Source organism: Sorex fumeus, unplaced genomic scaffold, assembly GCF_029834395.1.
Source record: "Sorex fumeus unplaced genomic scaffold, SorFum_2.1 ptg000029l, whole genome shotgun sequence".
Lineage (NCBI taxonomy): Eukaryota > Metazoa > Chordata > Mammalia > Eulipotyphla > Soricidae > Sorex > Sorex fumeus.
In genome coordinates this window covers 8772163-8790683 of record NW_026606086.1, presented here as the reverse complement: position 1 = coordinate 8790683, position 18521 = coordinate 8772163, and the positions used below count along the sequence as shown (strand labels likewise).

The 18521-nt window shown below is 41.7% G+C and overlaps 1 protein-coding gene across 1 annotated transcript in view; it reads left to right on the top strand.

The window, feature by feature from the left end:
• The window catches only part of MYO5A (myosin VA), a 231238-nt gene that overhangs the window by 99458 nt on the left and 113259 nt on the right, over positions 1 to 18521 (top strand). The window contains exons 4-5 of the mRNA XM_056115278.1: positions 2965 to 3109; positions 17236 to 17392. Coding sequence (XP_055971253.1) covers positions 2965 to 3109; positions 17236 to 17392 — 302 coding nt within the window. The remainder of the gene's footprint in view (positions 1 to 2964; positions 3110 to 17235; positions 17393 to 18521) is intronic.

Sequence of the window (18521 nt, the reverse complement as noted above, 5' to 3'; positions counted from 1 at the left end):
AATATTAGATCAGTGTCAGTAAAATACATTGAGGAAAATATAGGCATGACCTTTTAGAGTATTGACCAGATTTGACTTCACTAGCAGAGAAAACATGAGCAAAAATAAAGCGAGACCACATCAAATTAGATTTTTCAAAAGATGAAAGGAACTTGGGCTAAAATAAAGAAAAAAATAATTAACAATTGTGCTGAAAGGGAGACTTTGTTTATACACAATTTTATCTGAGGACAAATACCTGTGACATATACCCAGCATACTGTACAACGACAGAAACAAACAGTCCCATCAGAACATGAGGAGAAGATGGGGCCAGAGTGGATAATATAACGGGTAGGGCACTTGCCTTCCATGCAAGCTGGCCTGGGTTTGGTGCCCAGCATCCCGTACGTCCCCTGTGCCTGCGAGGAGTGAATCCTGAGCCCCTAGCTGGGAGGAAGCCCTGAGCACTGCTGGATATGACCCCAAATTAAAAAAAAGGGGGAGGAGGAGAGAAGATGAACAGAGACTTCATCAAAGAGAACATATAGATAGTAGGCTGGAGCGATAGCACAGCGGTAGGGCATTTGCTTTGCACACAGCCAACATGGCCGACACGAGTTCAATTCCTCCGCCCCTCCCGGAGAGCCCGGCAAGCTACCGAGAGTATTCGATATGCCAGACACAGTAACAACAAAGTCTCCAATGGAGACGTTACTGGGCCCGCTCGAGCAACTCAATGAACAACGGAGGACAGGCACATAAAAAAGTGTTCATTATCACTTGCTATCTGGAGGCACAGGTCAGTTCATGAGAGAGCCCCCATCAAAAGACCATTACCAACCAATTGGCACAGTATAGTAAAACAGAAAAAGGAACATTCATTCATTGTTGGTGGGTATGCAGTCTGGTCAGCCTCTTTGGAAAACAGAATGAATAAATCCTAAAACAGAGTTGAACTTCCATATGACCCAACAATTACAATCATTGGCATCTGCCCCAAGATCACACATTAACTCGATAAGATATCGGCAGCAGCACTGTGTGCAGTAGCCAAGGTAGAATAGCTCACGTGTCCAATGGTGGTGCATGAATTAAGAAGTTGTGGTATAACCTAATATACGGCTAATATGCAAAATGTATAAATCACTCACAAGGCTCAGTAACAGCAGTAATAAAAAAACACTTGGGGAATGGAAAGAAGAGCCAAGCAGACACTTCTCTGAAGGAGGCATATGAATGGCCAGTGTTCATAGGAAATGGTCATCACTTATCAGTGAAATGCAGATCAAAACCATGACATGCCACCTTCACTAGTGAGAGTGAGAATAGCCAGTGCTGGGGGGGATTCAGTGAAACAATGTACCCTCAGTCACTGTTGCTGGGAATGTAAACTAGCTCAGCTTCTGTGAAAAATGGTGTGAAGGGCACTCAAAAGTAAAAAACCGAATTTCATATGCTCCAGAAATCTCAGTCCTTAGGCATTTATCTCAAGAACACGCAAACATCAATGAAAAAATGATAATGCATATATACAAGATATGAAAGCAACCCGCATCTCCAGTTTGTAGATAAAGAGGTTGTATATCAACACAATGGAATACTACTCAGCCATAGAAAAGATGAGCTCTTCCCTTTTGTTACAGCTCAGATGGAGTTAGAGAGAATCATGCAAAGCAAAATTTGTCAGGGGGAGAAGGAGAAATATTGGACAATCTCACTTATATGTGGTACATAAAAAAACAAAGTCAAGGAACAGACTGTATCTAATTATAACGGCCTCTTAGACTTTGACAACAGAACTGGTGTGATTGAGCAGTGGGGATGGTAATGTTGGTGGTAGAATAGTAAGAGGGGCAAGAGTCAGACTCAGAATAGCACTAGACAGTGGGGAGGATTTGGGGCACTCTGGTGGTGGTGGATGATTTTATACACAATTGGTATGAATTTAAACATTGGTGTAACTTGTGTTGCCACAGGTATTTTTCAATAAAAAAATTTAAAATAAATTTAAAACTTTGTGATATTTTCACATTTTATTTGAAATAATTTATAGAAGTAGAATATTTCACTTCACAAAAATTCCAAATCCTTTTAACAGTGCTAAAATATTAACTATTTTTTTAAAAATCTAATCTCTTTATTTATTTTTTTATTGAATCACTGTGAGATACAGTTACAAAGCTTTTATGTTTGAGTTTCAGCCGTACAACGATCGAACACCCATCCCTCCACCAGTGTACATTTCCTACCACAGTATCCCTCCCCTGACCCCCCGTTCCAACCCTCTCTCTGCCTCTGTGGCAGTTTCCCTCTTACCTTCTTTCTCCTTTTGGGCATTATGGTTTGCAGTACAGATGGTGAGAGGCCATCATGTTTGGTCCCTTATCTTCTTTGGATGGGACATGAGCACACATCTCCCATCCCGAGCGATCCCTCCAATCATCATTGACTCAGTGATCCCTTCTCTAATCTCATTTTTTTTGTGGGTTTCTTATTTTTTTTCTTAAATTTTTATTAGTGAAACACCATGAGGTACAGTTGAAGACTTACAAATTTTTGTGCTTGGGTAATCTCATTTTAAAGTAATATTTTTACATGATGGCTGCTTAGTGCCTATATTGCAAATCATAACAACCAAAAGGAGAGAGCGAGTAAGAGGGAATGTGTCTGCCACAGAGGCAGGGGGCAGGAGGGACACTGGGAACATTGGTGGTGGAGATTGGGCACTGGTGGAGGGATTTTTAAGTCTGTAACTGTATCTCACAATGATTCATTCAAATAAAAAAAATGGTGTTTTTAGTTAGAACGAGTATCATGGGTTCAGCAGCAAATACCATGATATATTTTGATCTTTAACAATTTTGTTAGTTCACTTTTAAGTGAAAATAAAATTTGTGTAAACTACAAACTCACTTTTCCAAGTTAATTATGCCTAATTGCATCTAACTGGCTTTCTTTTGTTATTTTTCCCTCTACCTCCAGGTATAGTCCTGGTAGCTATAAATCCTTATGAACAGCTGCCTATTTATGGAGAAGATATTATTAATGCATACAGTGGTCAGAACATGGGAGACATGGACCCACATATCTTTGCAGTAGCTGAAGAAGCCTACAAGCAAATGGCCAGGTGGGTCGAAACTCATTATTTCATGACTCTTATTAAGCATGGGTTTCATTTTTGTTGAGTAACAGGTATCTTACAACATTGCAGATGTCGTCTGTGAACTCTAGATATGCAGGCTGGACTAGTTTATCTCAGTAGTTTGCATTATTGCTAAAATAACCACATTTGTGTAAAAACATATAGTTTTTTAGAACTGCACATGTCATCTCTTCGTGTTCCTAGGTAAGAGTTGTTGCTATTTTTTATAGATGAGCATATCAAAGTTTGCTGCTGTAAGTGATATGTCTAATGTAATTTAATGAGTAGCGTATGAAATTTTGTTGTTATTTTGCTTTTGGGGTCTCATCCTGCTATGCTCAGGCTTTCTTCTGACTCTGAATTATCTCAGAGATAATTCCTGGTGGAGCCTGGGGGACCACCTTGGGCTGTTGAGGATCAAACCCAGGTTGGACTCGTGCAGGGCGAACATCCTCCCCACTGTACTATCACTCCAGCCTCATGAGTAACATATTAAATATGAAATAACTAAACATAATCTTGATAATGTTTATGCCATAGTATACCAGATTTTTCTGTCCAGTATTAATGAGCTTTGAAAATTTAAGGAAAGTTTGCAATTTTTAAAATTTAGTTTTTTGCTTTGTTCTTTTGGGTCAGACCTGGTGGTGCTTAGGGCTTACTCCTAGCTCTGTGCTCAGGGATCACTGTGTGGTGCCCAGGATCAAAATGGATAAGCCACTTGCAAGGCAAGTGCCCTATTTTCATTCTATCACTCTGTCCCCCTTAAAAATTTCTAGCTGACAAAACGATGATTAAAGTAAACCACAAATATTGTTTAAAATTTTGAAACTAAAGTGAATCTTACGGGGGAATACTTTGCAAATATTGTACTTCTCATAACGCATAATAATTTAAATATCTAGTCCTTTTTTTCCCCTTCAGTTATTACTGGGATTATTTAGTATTCCTTATATATTCATGAATAGGAATGCTGCTATAATGAAGTTTTCCTTTCCCCTCAACTTTGTTATTAATTATATGTATTATTGTAGACCCATGGATATTATCTCTATAGGTTACTCTCCATTAACACCACTTCTTTTATTGAAAAACTCCGATCTGACTTGGGAGCTCTCTCAAGTGCTCTTTCGATTCCCCTGTTACTTTTGGAGCGTTTCCTTTTGTAGTAACACACTCCTTGCTTCATTTCCTGAGTCCTTGTCCTAATCCGTATTTTGGTCTTTGTTTCAAGGAATCTTTGAATTATTCCTGAGTGTAGAAATAACCCCTGAGCATTTGCCAGATGTGATCCCCAAACAACAACAACAAAAAAACCGAAACAAATCAGACCACAGAATAGAGAGAGAGAGTTAAGGGTTAAGGCACCTGTCTTGTCTACAGATGAAGCCCGTTCCATTCCTGGCACTGCATGTGTCCTGAGCACTGCCAAGAGCAGTTCTCTGAACACAGAAGTAGCCCACAAGCAAGAATAGGTATGGCCCAAAAATCCAGACGCCATTGAAAAAAAAACACCACACATTCTATTTGAGGCAATGGGGAAACGGTCACTCCTAAACAATTCTGGCAGGAATACAAAATTACGCAACTCTTCTAGAAGGAATCAGAGCACCCAACAGAACTGCATTCATCCCTGTATTTTGAAGTATCCTATTTTTAGAAACTTAACCTGGATCTGCATCTCTAAGTACACAAGAATAAATTTACACAACGCTTTTTATTAGAGCATTGTTAGTCAGTGAAAGATATTGAAAATAAACTATGGACAATTAAAGAAACTGGATTGGGGAAAAAGCAGTAACCTGCGTAACCAGAAATTAAGTACATCATGTTGTATAATACAGAAGAGATTGGGCAGAATTCTGAATGGTAAGTTTTCCATAGGAGTATTGGCTAGCAATTCTAAAACCGTTTCTGAGTATCCTAGGATTGGGCAAACATGTATGTTATACTGTAGGGAAAGAGTAATGATTTTAGAATCAAAGAAAAGAACTAAAGGATTTTTTTTAAAAACCATGAATTGTAATTATGAATTAATTCATAATCCTCGCTGGGGCCCCTTGGAAGGGAGTGGGTTGAGCCTTCCTCCCCGCCCTGACCAGGGCTCTGGCAGCCGAAGACCTCCAGGACTAGCCACCACCATGCTGAGACCACTCTCCGCACACCTGAAGGTACCGGCAGAGGAACAAAGGCAAGCGGGACCCGGGGCTGAGATCTCCAAGCCTACTCAGATCGGAGCTGAACATCCTCCACCCAGATCCTCCGAATTCCAGTAGGCGGGGGTCACACCCACCAACTGGCCCCCTGGCACCGTGTAATCCCATCAGCGGCCAAGACTCAGAGACTATAAAACCCAGCTCCCGGAAGAAAACAGTGCAGTCTCCTGCCCCTGCGCCTGGCTGCCCTCGCCAGAGCCCCTTGGAGGGGAGCAGGTTGAGCTCTCCTCCCCAACCCGACCAGGGCTCCGGCAGCCAAAGACCTCCAGGACCAGCCACTAATAGGACATCCTATTATGACATCTTATTATCTCATTCCTACTTTGGACAAACTGGCAGGCTACCAAATGTAGCCTGCCCACACGGCAGAGTCTGGCAAACTCCCCGTGGTGTACCCAATATGCCAAATACCAGTAACAATGATGGGTCTCATTCTCCTAAAGAGCCTTGAATATAATCTCAGGGCTAGGATGAAGGAGACGTTACTGGGGCCTGCTCGAGGCAATCGACGAATAACCGGATGGTCGTGATTCGTGATTCATAATTATGAATATATCAATATAAACTCATGATTTTTACTATATATGTGCAGGCACACACAGAAATAAATAAAGATGTGTGTGTGTGTGTGTGTGTGTAAATACACACATACTCCATGTTGCAATTATGTCTGTGAGAAGCCATATTAATAGCATTATAAACCAAAATATTTTTTAACATTTAAATAAAATTTTAATTTTTTTCAAAAGATATGCAACTCCTTTTTACTTATAGAAGGGCAAATTAGAAACAGTCTCTTGAGTGTTAGCATGAAGGAAAGAAGAAAGTGAATCACTCAGTTATATTAGAGAAGGCTGTTCTAGGCAAAGATTCCCAATGACAGTCCAAAGCCTGAGGACTGCTGTGGCAGATTGGACTGATTTGGGTGACGCCAGGGACTAGATACATAATCCTGCATGCACAGCACATACTTGACCACTGAGCCATATCCCCATCCCAAAATTGGAATTTTTTCCTGAGTGTGGGATTTCAACCATAGGAATAGAATGATGTGGTAACTATGTGTAAAAGTGATTATAAATTTATATACCCCTAAAAACTATTTCTTGGATTTAATCACAAGAAAACAGTTGGGGGGGAAATGAAATTTGGAAAGGACATTGTAGGATAACACTGTATTGTCCTTCCTCAGGTAGCTTAGGTTTATCAGGTCACACCCATCTAAGGACACTGAACTTGTAAGCAATGTCCTTTCTGTGTGGACACAGGAAGAGAGTTAATATTATGCTTTGTAATTTGGGAGTTCATTGACTACGAATAATATTTACTCCTGGGCATCTGCTTTCTTGACTCAGTTGCCCTTAGTTCCTAGCACCCCAAAAGCAGGGTCCCGACGAGGGACTGAATGGACCCAGGGCAAGCGGTGAGCTACCCTGGTATCGAAATGGGCCAGGCCAAAGAGCCACGATACTCAACTATAAGTTGAGGGCATGATCATGGACAAATGCTGTCATGATCCAAAGTAAGTAACGACGAGACTAGGACCCTGTTAGGGCTAGGAAGACTAACCTGGCCTGAGAACTGCAGAATGTATAATGAGATGTTTATATCTCTTACTGTGCTCACACAGAATGACATTGCTAGAAATATTAGAAGTAGATTTACTACAACTACTTAAGTAGATTACTAGCTGAGGAAAGAACACACCCTTGTTAGGATCTCACCCTTGAGCAGACCTCCTAGTAATCTGGAATAATCTCTTTAGATGAGATTTTATCCTTGAGTTAATCTCCTGGAGGAGTGGTTTTACCTCTCATTGTTGATTTGTCAATATTCAACCCACATGTATGTCACCACCTTACGTGATTGCTATATAAACTAAGACTGTAAGCTTGGAGCAGGGGAGTCAGAAGTGAGAGGGCTCGGGCTCCAGAGATCCAGAGCCAGAGCCAGAAGGAGAAAGGTTCCAGATTGGGGCCCAGGAGAGAAGGAGGCAGAGAGAGACAGGAGTGAAGAGGATTGGAATAAACTACTATTGATATCTACCAGCCTGGCCCTCGTCTGTCCTTGGCCAACAGCTGTCCCGATCCAGGCCACACACAGTGGCTCAAGAGCACCGAACGTGGGCGATGAGACAGTGTCATCCAGTGAGCCTGCGAACACACAATCTTCGGCGTGATAAGATTTTACAGGACATGTGTATGCTCTTTAAAATGATCACTGTCCTGTCACTGTCCTCCCGTTGCTCATCGATTTGCTCAAGCGGACCCAGTAACGTCTCCATCTTGAGACTTGTTACTGTGTTTGGCATATCGAATACGCCACAGGTAGCTTGCCAGGCTTTGCCGAGAGGCGAGATACTCTTGGTAGCTTGCCGGGCTTCTGAGAGGGGCAGAGAAATCGAACGTGGGTCGGCCAGGTCAGCCGAGTGCGAGGCAAATGCCCTACCTGCTGTGCTATTGCTCCAGCCCCTTAAAACGATCAAAGCAGTAAAAGTCAAAGAAATGCTAAGAAACTGTTCTGAAATAAAGAGCTCACCAGTCTGGGCAGCTTGTGGGAGAACATTGTTGGAGGACTGATAAAAGTGGATTATAGAAGGGAGATAATTAGGTAATTCTATTATAACAGTGGTAGGTTTCCTGATCAAATATATCACTATGGCGATCCAAAAGTCAGACATTGTACTAACACATGTAGGAGTCATCATGTCTGAATGCACCTTCAGATGTTTCAGAAAATCTTTAAGAAAAATAGATAAATTGTGAGTTCACAGTGTGGGGGGTGTGTGACGGATGCGTTCTGGGGCCAAGAGCCACCTGCTCAGTGGATGAAGGAAGGAACAGGCCGCAGTCTGGCTGGGAGTCAGTGACTGTTTATTTCCCACTGTACAGGTTAGCTGTTAGTTATATATAAATTGTGAAGGATGGGGGGGGATGGTAAACATAGTTGTGATTGAACATTATCATAACAATAAACAGACACAAAGCCCTTCCTTCAGGGGAAGTTCTAGGACAGAATCTCATCTGAGGATACAGCATTCTAGATTACTAGGAGATCTACTCAAGAGTGGGATCCCATCTAAGGGTGTATTGCTTTCTCCTTTCCTCAGCTATAATCAGTTAAACATACTAAACTTACTAATATTTCTAGTCATTTTGTATGAACATAGTAAGAGATATTATGCTTAACGCTCTTCCCGGGAACATCTCACTGTTAACCCCAGACCACAGTCCTCAGGCCAGTTAGTCTTTCCTAACCCCAGCAGGATCCTAATTCAGTAACTTCTGTTTGGGTCATGATGGAGTTTGTCCCATGACCATGCTCTTATTATACTTCTTGTGGCACTTAGCCAGTCCAATTTTTGATGCCACAGTATCTTGCAGCTTGCCTTGGACCTATACTTGTTCCTTTGAGGGACCACTGTTTGGGGGGTGTTAGGAAGTAAGGGCAATTGAGGCTTAAGTCAAATAAATATGATGGATCACTGTATCACTGTCTTCCTGTTGTTCATCGATTGCCTCGAGCAGGCCCCAGTAACATTTCCTTCCTCCTAGCCCTGAGATTTTAAAAAGTGCTACATTCGAGGCTCTTTCAGGGTCAGGAGAATGAGACCTATCATTGTTACTGTTTTTTGGCATATTGGGTACGTCACAGGGAGTTTGCCAGACTCTGCCGTGTGGGCAGGAAACTTTTGGTAGCCTGCCAGGTTCTCCAGAGTAAGAACTAGATGATAAGATGTAATATGATGGTAAGATGTAATATGATGGATACCCAGGAGTAAATATTATTCAGAGTCAGTTAACCCCCATGTTACAAAAGCATAGCATCAGCTATCTTCCTGTGTCTGTACAGAAAAGGATGTTGCTTTATGCAAAGGACATAAAGGAAAGAGAAAAGCAAGACAGGAGTAGGAGCGCCTGATAAAATTGGGTGTGCTGGGAGCACTATGATGGATGCAGCTCCTAAACCTGTACTCCCTGTGGGAGGAGCAAGGACAAGCCAATGTTATCTAACAGTCAGTAAAGCAAAAGACAAACCTAAACAATGATTTTGTAAAGCATATATGGGAATTCACACTATTTTTATAATTTTCTTCTCTAAGTTTGAAATCATACTAAAAATAGTTCTTATGCTGCAGCAGCAGACCTCAAGATTTGCACAGATGTGGTGTAGAACAGGGCTGGAGCACTACTGGAGCGTGGGGGGTTGTACTGGTGGGTCCGTCATGACTATTATGGCCAGACAGTGGGATGGGAGCTGTCCCTGAGTGGGTCTGCAGGGGAGGCCTCTCTCCAGGGGTTCCCAGCAGACCCTGCCCACTGTCAGAACTGCACTTAGATCCCACAGACTCCAGACTCTGGCCCCACTGAGCTGAGTCTCCCATATGGGGCACCAGGCGCTCTGGGTCTAGGAGTTCTAGCTCTGCAGGGGTCTCTTATGCACTGGGGTGCCCAGATCTGATGAATTGTGGCCACGAGTTACATCAATGATCGTGATTATGAATGATAAAAGTCTGAGTTTCCGTGGTACAACCACCACTGCAACAACAAAATGATTGTTTTTATAAGTAACTAAAAATAAAATAAAATTCAACATAGCATTGAGAAAGATGCCCTCCAGGCCAGACGACAAAATGTTTTTACATCGATCTAAGCAAGAAAAAATGATAATCTAGTTCAGGGATTATTAACATAAATGCAAATTAGTGCATAAATTCTGGATATATGTTTAAGATTCAACGAACAAAATCTTGCTTACAAAGAAATGTGGGAGAAAAAGAGGAGTCAGAGAAGGTGGCAAAGTATTTGGTCTGAGCATAAGATTGGATTTGCCGTTTACTGATGGAAGAAATTGCTGGAAGAGCAGGTTATATGTGGAAGGTGGAAGAACTTGCATTTTTAAGAAATGTTTTTTTAATTGAAATCATGAGATTTTTAAAATCTTATTGAAATCGTGAGATAAAGTTATAAAGCTTTCACAGTCAAGTTTCAGTCATACAATGATTGAACACCCGTCCCTCCACAAGTATACATTCTCCACCACCAATGTCCCAGTATCCTTCCCTCTCCCTATCGCATCCCTCCCCCTGCCTCTATGGCAGAGTTTCCCCCAGACTCTCTCTCTACTTTTGGGCATTATGCTTTGCAATACAAATACTGAGAGGCCATCATATTTGGTCCTTTATGTACTTTCAGCACACATCTCCCATGCCGAATGATCCCTTCAGCCATCATTGACTTAGTGATCCCTTCTCTGTTCCAGCTTCCTTCTCCCGCAGCTCATGATGCAGGCTGCCAACCATGGAGCTATCTTCCTGACCCTTGCCCCTTCTGTCCTTGAGTGTCAGTCTCATATTATTTTATATTCCACAAATGAGTGTAGTCCCTCTATGTCTGTCCCTCTCTTTCTGACTCATTTCACCTAGCTTGATACTCTCTATGTCCATCCACTTATAAGCAAATTTCATGGCTTCATCTTTCCTAACAGCTGTGTAGTATTTCACTGTGTAGATGTACTAAAGTTTCAACAGTCGCTGTTCTCGGGCACTCAGGTTATTTCCAGATTCTCGCTATTGTGAACAATGCTGCAATGAACATACAGGTGCAGATGTCATTTCTACTGTGCTTTTTTTGCAGGATATATTCAGGGTATATTCCCAGAAGTGGTATTGCTGGGTCATATGAAAACTCAATTTCTTGTTTTTTAAGGAATACCCATATTGTTTTCCAAAAAGGCTGGACCAGTCGGCATTCCCACCAACAACGAAAGAGAGTCCCTCTCTCCCCTCATCTGCACCAGCACTGGTTGTTCTTGTTCTTTTCATGTGGAACTTGCATTTTTGATCTTCAAGGTCAAAACTGTTCATATATATCCATAGCAAAGCAAGCTCACACAAACTCTTTTAAAGTTGCTCTTTGTCCAGTGACGGTAGCAATAGCTAGAATTGTTGAGTCCTGACTGCTTTGGAAATGTGTTCCTTACAGAAAACAAATTGTCCTTGCAGAATGCAGAATGTGGGGCCGGAGCTATAGTACAGCATGTTGGGTATTTGCCTTGCATGTGGCCGACCCTAGTTTGATCCCTGACATCCCATGGTCCCCTAAGCCCTCCCAGAATGATCCCTAAGCATAGAACCCATAGTGAGCTTTGAGCACTGTTTTGCCCCCAAACAAGCAAACAAGCGAGAATGCATAGTCCAGATAGTCCTGATAACTTGAGCTGAGAAAAACTCAGTGGATTGCTTTTCTCTTATTCTTGTTTCACATTCTTGTCACTCTTCTTATCCTGGAACTACTGATTGCTCTTTGATAACTAAATAAGACACATAATGTTTCTTAAAATATCAGTTTGGTAAAGGTAAAGGTAAAGGCCCTCCCGTTGATCGTCGATTTGCTCGAGCGGGCCCAGTAACGTCTCCATTGGAGACTTTGTTGTTACTGTGTCTGGCATATCCAATACTCTCGGTAGCTTGCCGGGCTCTCCGAGAGGGGCGGAGGAATCGAACTCGGGTCGGCCATGTTGGCCGCTTGTAAGGCGAACGCCCTACCACTGTGCTATCGCTCCGTGTTCAGTTCCAGCGATAGCACAGCGGGTAGGGCGTTCGCCTTACAAGCGGCCAACATGGCCGACCCGAGTTCGATTCCTCCGCCCCTCTCGAAGAGCCCGGCAAGCTACCGAGAGTATTGGATATGCCAGACACAGTAACAACAAAGTCTCCAATGGAGACGTTACTGGGCCCGCTCGAGCTCGAGCAAAATATCAGTTTATTTTCTTTTAATTGATTTTTCAATTTTGATAAAATTTCTGTCCATTTTATTGGCTGAGTTTCTTAACATAAATTAGGAAGGTATATACCATTTTTGTTGTTTGTTTTGTGGCCACCTTGGGTGGTACTTAATCTTTCTTCTGGCATTTAGGGATTACTTATGACGAGGCTTGGGGGACCCATATGGGGTGCTATATATTAAATCCAGGTTGACTGTGTGGCAAGTGTCCTACCTGCTATACTATCTCTCCAGCCCCCAACATATATCTGATATAATAAAAATATACCTGTACTTGGTACATTCCATCAATAAATAACTACATGACTCATTCTTTTCTGGTCTCTCTGAATCTGTGGAATGGAAGACTTTGGTGTAGCTTTATACTTAGAGTATCTTGTGGTATGCATTTGCTTTCTGTTTTCATGGATACTAACATAAAAGAATTTTCCTGTCTCTGGCGTAGGACAGACCACATTAAAAGGTTGTTCCAAAGCAGCAGGAGCAGAATGTAGACTTGCCTGGGAGCCCAGGAGATGTGGTGTGTTACAGGCAGCTTGGCTTTAGCACACTGGACAGCTTGGATTAGCCTTCTAAGCTCTTGTCTTCCCCCGGAGGAAAAGACAGTGTCTATCATGCTTGCTTTGGAGGTGAATATGTTATTAGATGATAATGAAAAGCACCTTGAGAAATGCCAAATTGCATTTAAGTTTAAGTAAATTGCATTAAGTGTGATCATCTCGTGTCTTAATTCTCTTTTCATTTACTTTAGTCTTTTCTGTTTGTTTTTTGGGCCACATCCAGCTGTGATTAAGGCTTTCTTCTGGTTTTGTGCTCAGGCGTCACTCCTGAAAGAGCTCAGGAAGCCATATTAAATAAATATAGGCGCTGAAGACCGTGGAAGGAAACTGTAAACTAAAGCATAACATCTCTCTTATCTCCTGAGAGTTGTATATATTATCCTTGAATAATTTCCCCTGAATTTTAAGGTATCTGTACTTAGTTTAATTTTAATTTTCTTTTCCCATACAATCTCAGTTTCTTCTAATTATTAGATAAGCCAGTTCAGGCATTACCATTTACAAAATTTCCTGACTTGCCTCACATCTCCCACCAATTCATTTTTTAATTTTTATTTTAATTTAATTTTTTAATTAATCTCTCTCTCTCTCTTTCTGTGTGTGTGTGTGTGTGTGTGTGTGTGTGTGTGTGTGACCTTTTGGGCATTGTCTCCCACCAATTCTATATCCTACGTTCATTCTATCATAGTGTCCTATATAGTTTTTCTTTTCCAACAATTTCTAGGTAATTTTCAGTCTCTTTCAATATGCTGTGACCTGAGTCTTTTTCTCCAGAATGTGTTTGGTGCTCTGTGGTTGCTCAATATGTGTTTGTTGAATGAATGAGGTTACAGTTTTATTTATGTATTTATTTTAAACTTATTTTATAAGGTAGCTTATAATATTTGATTACAGTTAATATTCAAACACCAATCCCACCACCATTACACCTTCCCACCTCCGTATTTGGGATGTTTCCATCCCAAGCCCGAATCCCTGCTCCAAAGCACAACCAAAGTAACATTTTGTATTGTCTCTTATGAAAAACTGCTGAAAATGCTTCAAAAAAGTATCCATAGGGGAAACAGTGTGAAGATTGTTCTATTTTGGCATGGGTCATTAAGACATTCTTTAGGATATCAGTAACGTGTTGTTAAAAGTTGAGTAATGTGAGCTTTTGTAAATATATCTGAAAATATGTATATATGCATATATATATTTTCCTCTATGACTTGTTACCTACTATTAAAACCCCATCAACTGTGGTGTGGTACTTATGGAGAATGGGTAGGAAGTGTCTTATGATATGTCCAGGAATACATTCACTCGTGTGTGAGGCTCGGCCCCAGTGTGTGGGGAGCGGCCTTGGGCGTGGTGGCAGTTGGGTTCTGGAGGTTTTCCGCTGCCGGGGCTGGGTCCCTTGGGGCAGGAGGGCTTTCACCTGCCCCCCTCTGGGGCACCCTGAGTGAAACAGCCTGGCACGGAGTACAGTGGCATGGCTATGGTGGGGGTCATGTTGGTCCCTTCCAGGAGAAAAAGCCGTGTGATCTGAAAGTTACAGTTTTAGATGGAGGATTTTAGTTCACATTAATGTTTATGGAACTACCCATTACTAAAAAAAGTCAGAAGAATTCATCTCTGCTTTCAGGCCTTAATGCCCGGGCTATAAGTTTGGTAGAGAACTTTGAAAAGATTGGTAAGGGGCTAGAGCAATAGCACAGCGGGTAGGGCATTTGCCTTGCACGCAGCTGACCCAGGTTCGATTCCCAGCATTCCACATGGTCCCCCGAGCACTGCCAGGAGAAATTCCTGAGTATAGAACCAGGAGTAATCCCCGTGCATCTCCGGTGTGCTACAAAAAGCAAAAAATAAAGAAAAGAAAAGAAAAGAAAAGAAAAGAAATTATTGGCAAGCCAGGAGACAAAATTTTTGGCTCCTGCATCCCTAGGATGCACTCTGTTGATCAGTCCTTATGAGCACTGGAAAATATCTTGAAGGGATACCTATACCCCACAGGTAGAGAGATTCTTACAGTGTTGGGCAAGGTAACATGAAGGATTATGTATAGCGTCTGATCAGCTAATTGGGTTTTTTAAAAAATTATAAACTATTTACACATATGTAACAACGTGAAATTTATAGTTCAAGTGAATGGAAGAGGTTATAAACTCTGCTTTTCAAATTCATCTTGAAAACATGAAGAAGTCAAGAAGTATTTCTGTCAAGAGAAAAAAAAAATTAAGTTAATAATAGCATGGGCTGGAGCGACAGCACAGCAGGTAGTGCTTTTGCCTTGCATGCAGCTGACCGGGCCAACCCGGGTTCAGCTCCTTTGCCCCTCTCGGAGAGCCTGGCAAGCTACTGAGAGTATCTTGCCTGATGGCAAAGCCTGGCAAGCTAACTGTGATGTATTCGATATGCCAAACACAGTAACAACAAGTCTCACAATGGAGACGTTACTGGGCCCACTCAAGCAAATCGATGAACAACGGGAGGACAGTGCTACAATAATAGCATGTATACCTCCTATATACATGGGAGATACCAGTAAAATTGAGTGACTCAATAAAATAGCTTCAGTTACTATTTTAAATATCTCCAGAGTAAGATAATGAATCTGCTCTTTGAGATGAAGAAATCAAAGGTGTCTCTAGTGATTTGACTTTGTTGGTAAAGATAACAAAAATAACTTGGACTAAATCAAACTAAAAGGTTTTTCATGGCAAAAGAAATTCAGGCTAAAATAGACACCCTGCCAAATGGGCTGGAGTGATAGCACAGGAGGTAGGGCATTTGCCTTGCACACGGCCGGCATGGCCGACCTGAGTTCGATTCCTCCTTCCCTCTCAGAGAGCATGGCAAGCTATTGAGAGTCTCGCCCGCACAGCAAAGCCTGGCAAGCTACCTGTGACGTATTTGATATGCCAAAACACAGTAACAAGTCTCACAATGTTACTGGGCCTGCTTGAGCAAATTGATGAACAACGGGAGGACAGTGACAGTGACAGTATATAAAGCACTCACAGAGTTCAGCAGCAAAACACCAACAATCCCATAAAAAAAGAGATGAGTAAAGACATATGGAAGAAGATATGCAGATGACCAGTAGGTGTTTGAGAAATATTCATCATCAGAGAAATGCAAATCTCAACAACAGTGTGATACCCTTTCACCCTTGTGAAAATAACGTTAATATATCTCAAAGACTGGAAGCAGCCAATGTTGGTGAGTGTAGGATAAGAAAGAAGCCCTTTTTCAAAATTAGTGGAAATGTCACCTGATTCAGATTCATGAAAAACAGTTGTAGATGTCTCCAAAAGAGTAAGAATAGAACTCCCCTATGACATAGCAGTTTCATTTCTTGACGTGTACCCCTGAAACATAAAAAATTTCAAAAAGATGTGTGAGCACCTGTGTTCATTGCAGCACTTTATACAATAACCAGGGTATGGAAATAATCCAAATGCTTAATAACTAGATGAATGAATAAAGAAGTTGTGGTGCATATGCACAATGGAGTATTATTTAACTCAGAAAAGATGAAACCTTACAGTTTGCTGCAACATAAAGAGAACTGGAAGCAGAATAAGTCAGAGGGAGGACGAATGCCAGGTGATCCCACTCATTTGTGATGTATAGAGAGACAAAACAAGGAAATAGTCATTATCAAAGAACTTTGACTTGGATTATGCAATCCAAGCAATGGAGAGAAGGAAGACAGGAAGATGGAGGGAACTTAAGGATGGTGGGGGAGGTCTTGAACACTGGTCTGGAACTTTTTGTATCAACATCATAACCATTAACAGCTCAGAAGAACTATTATAATCACATTATCTAAACTACAATAATATATTTTTTTAAGTTAGAACAAAAGTGACAAAAAGTTTTCTGGAGGAGAGGTTTAGTGGTCAGCCATGGGCGGTCGCTAGGAAATATGCTCTTTTGATTATCACTTTGTGTCTTTTTTATCCTTGTTCCATTTCTGTCTCTATTTGCCTCTTCCTGTCTCTGCTCTTTGCTTGTGTCCTGTCTAGTCAACAAACCGTTCCTCCCCTACCCCCTTTCTTTCCCCACCTCTCCCCACCTTCCTCCATCCCTTTTTCTTTTGGATTTTGGGCCACACCTGGGGAGCTGGTGTCAATATCTGACTCAGTGCTTCAGACCACTCCTTGCAGTGTGTGGAGGATCACGCGGTACCAGGAACAGAACATGGGTTTTCTGTATCAAGGTTCTGGAACCTGAAACCTGAAACTGCGTCAAAACACTGGGTCAAATTCCTCCCTGCTGCCCTTTGAGTCCTCTCTCCGACCCTCAGCCTTTCTTCTGGTAGCCACATAGAGCGGCAAAGCACTTTTGGTGACTTTCTTTAACAATGATTTTAATTTTCTGTTCTTGACTTTGATAAGTAGAGATTTCATTATGTTTTTTTTCCAATGTTTTATGTTAGTTCACAACAGAAATTCAACCGGGTCTCCTCCATGAAAAGATGCAGGGAGCGGAGGACTGGGGGATAGTATTAATGACACTCAGAAATGAGCAGTATTGGCAATTTACTCTGCTTTATTTTACAGAGATGAGCGAAATCAGTCCATCATTGTAAGTGGAGAATCTGGGGCGGGAAAAACAGTCTCAGCCAAGTATGCCATGCGATACTTCGCCACTGTAAGTGGTTCTGCCAGTGAAGCCAATGTTGAGGAGAAAGTCTTGGCCTCCAACCCCATCATGGAGGTAAGAGCAGCACCTTGGCCTCGTCACTGGGGAACAGAACCGCCTCTTGCTCAGGAATGTGCTTTCAAAAAGTTGACACTACATACATGTTAGTAAGCTTTCCTGTAGGACAATTAGAAATATAAGAGGATTGATACTTTGAATAAAGTCAAGCTGTAGAGGAATATAGTTTATTCCATATTTCTGCTATTTTTTAAAAGGAGGCTTTACGACTAGTGCTTCATAGTCCCAGGGCCACTCCTGCCAGTGATTGGCCCGACATCAGAGACCTGACAGGTCAGTGCTTGAGCCGATGGTGCTTGGGTCACATGGGGCCTGGGGTTGCTGTCAGGCATGTGCTCACCTACTTGAGCCGTCTCCCTAACCCCTTTAAGTTTTTAAAAATTGAATTGCATTCAATTTGTTTTCCAGTTGCTAAATAATTCCCATGGTACTTCATTTTCTAGAAAAATTTTATCTATTTTTTCTTGCATTATGTTACTCATTGCCACCACTGTACTCCTAAGTTCTTATTTAAAATACTTTTTTGGGGGGGAGGGTGGGTGGGAGGTGCAGACCTGGGGATTACTCTTGGCTCTGTGCTCAGAAATTACTCCTGGCAGTTCTCAAGAGGACCACATGGGATGCCAGAGATCGAACCTGGGTCAGTAGTGTGCAGGGCAAATGCCCTACCACCTGTATTGTCACTTGCGCCCCTTAAGGTTCTTTAAAAATAAAGAGTTTTATTATTATTATTTTATGTTTCATTTTTTCTGTAAGTTTTTGATTTTTCCAGGTATGACCTATAAATTCAGATTGGGATCTTGCTAACATTTTCCCTTTATTGTCCAGTACATCACACTGCTTTAGGGTATTTAGAAAACAGAATTCATTAAGTTAAAGTGCTTAAGAAAGAGAAAACTATGAAAGTATATTCTTTTATTTATTTTTATTGAATCACTGTGAGATAGTTATAAGCTTTCATGATTGAGTTTCAGTCATACAGTGATCAAACACCCACCCCTCCACCAGTGCACATTCTCCACCACCAATGTCCACAGTATACCCCCTCTTTCCAACCCTCCCCCTGCCTCCCTGGCAGACACTTTTCCCCATACTCTCTCTCTACTTTTGGGCATTATGGTTTGCA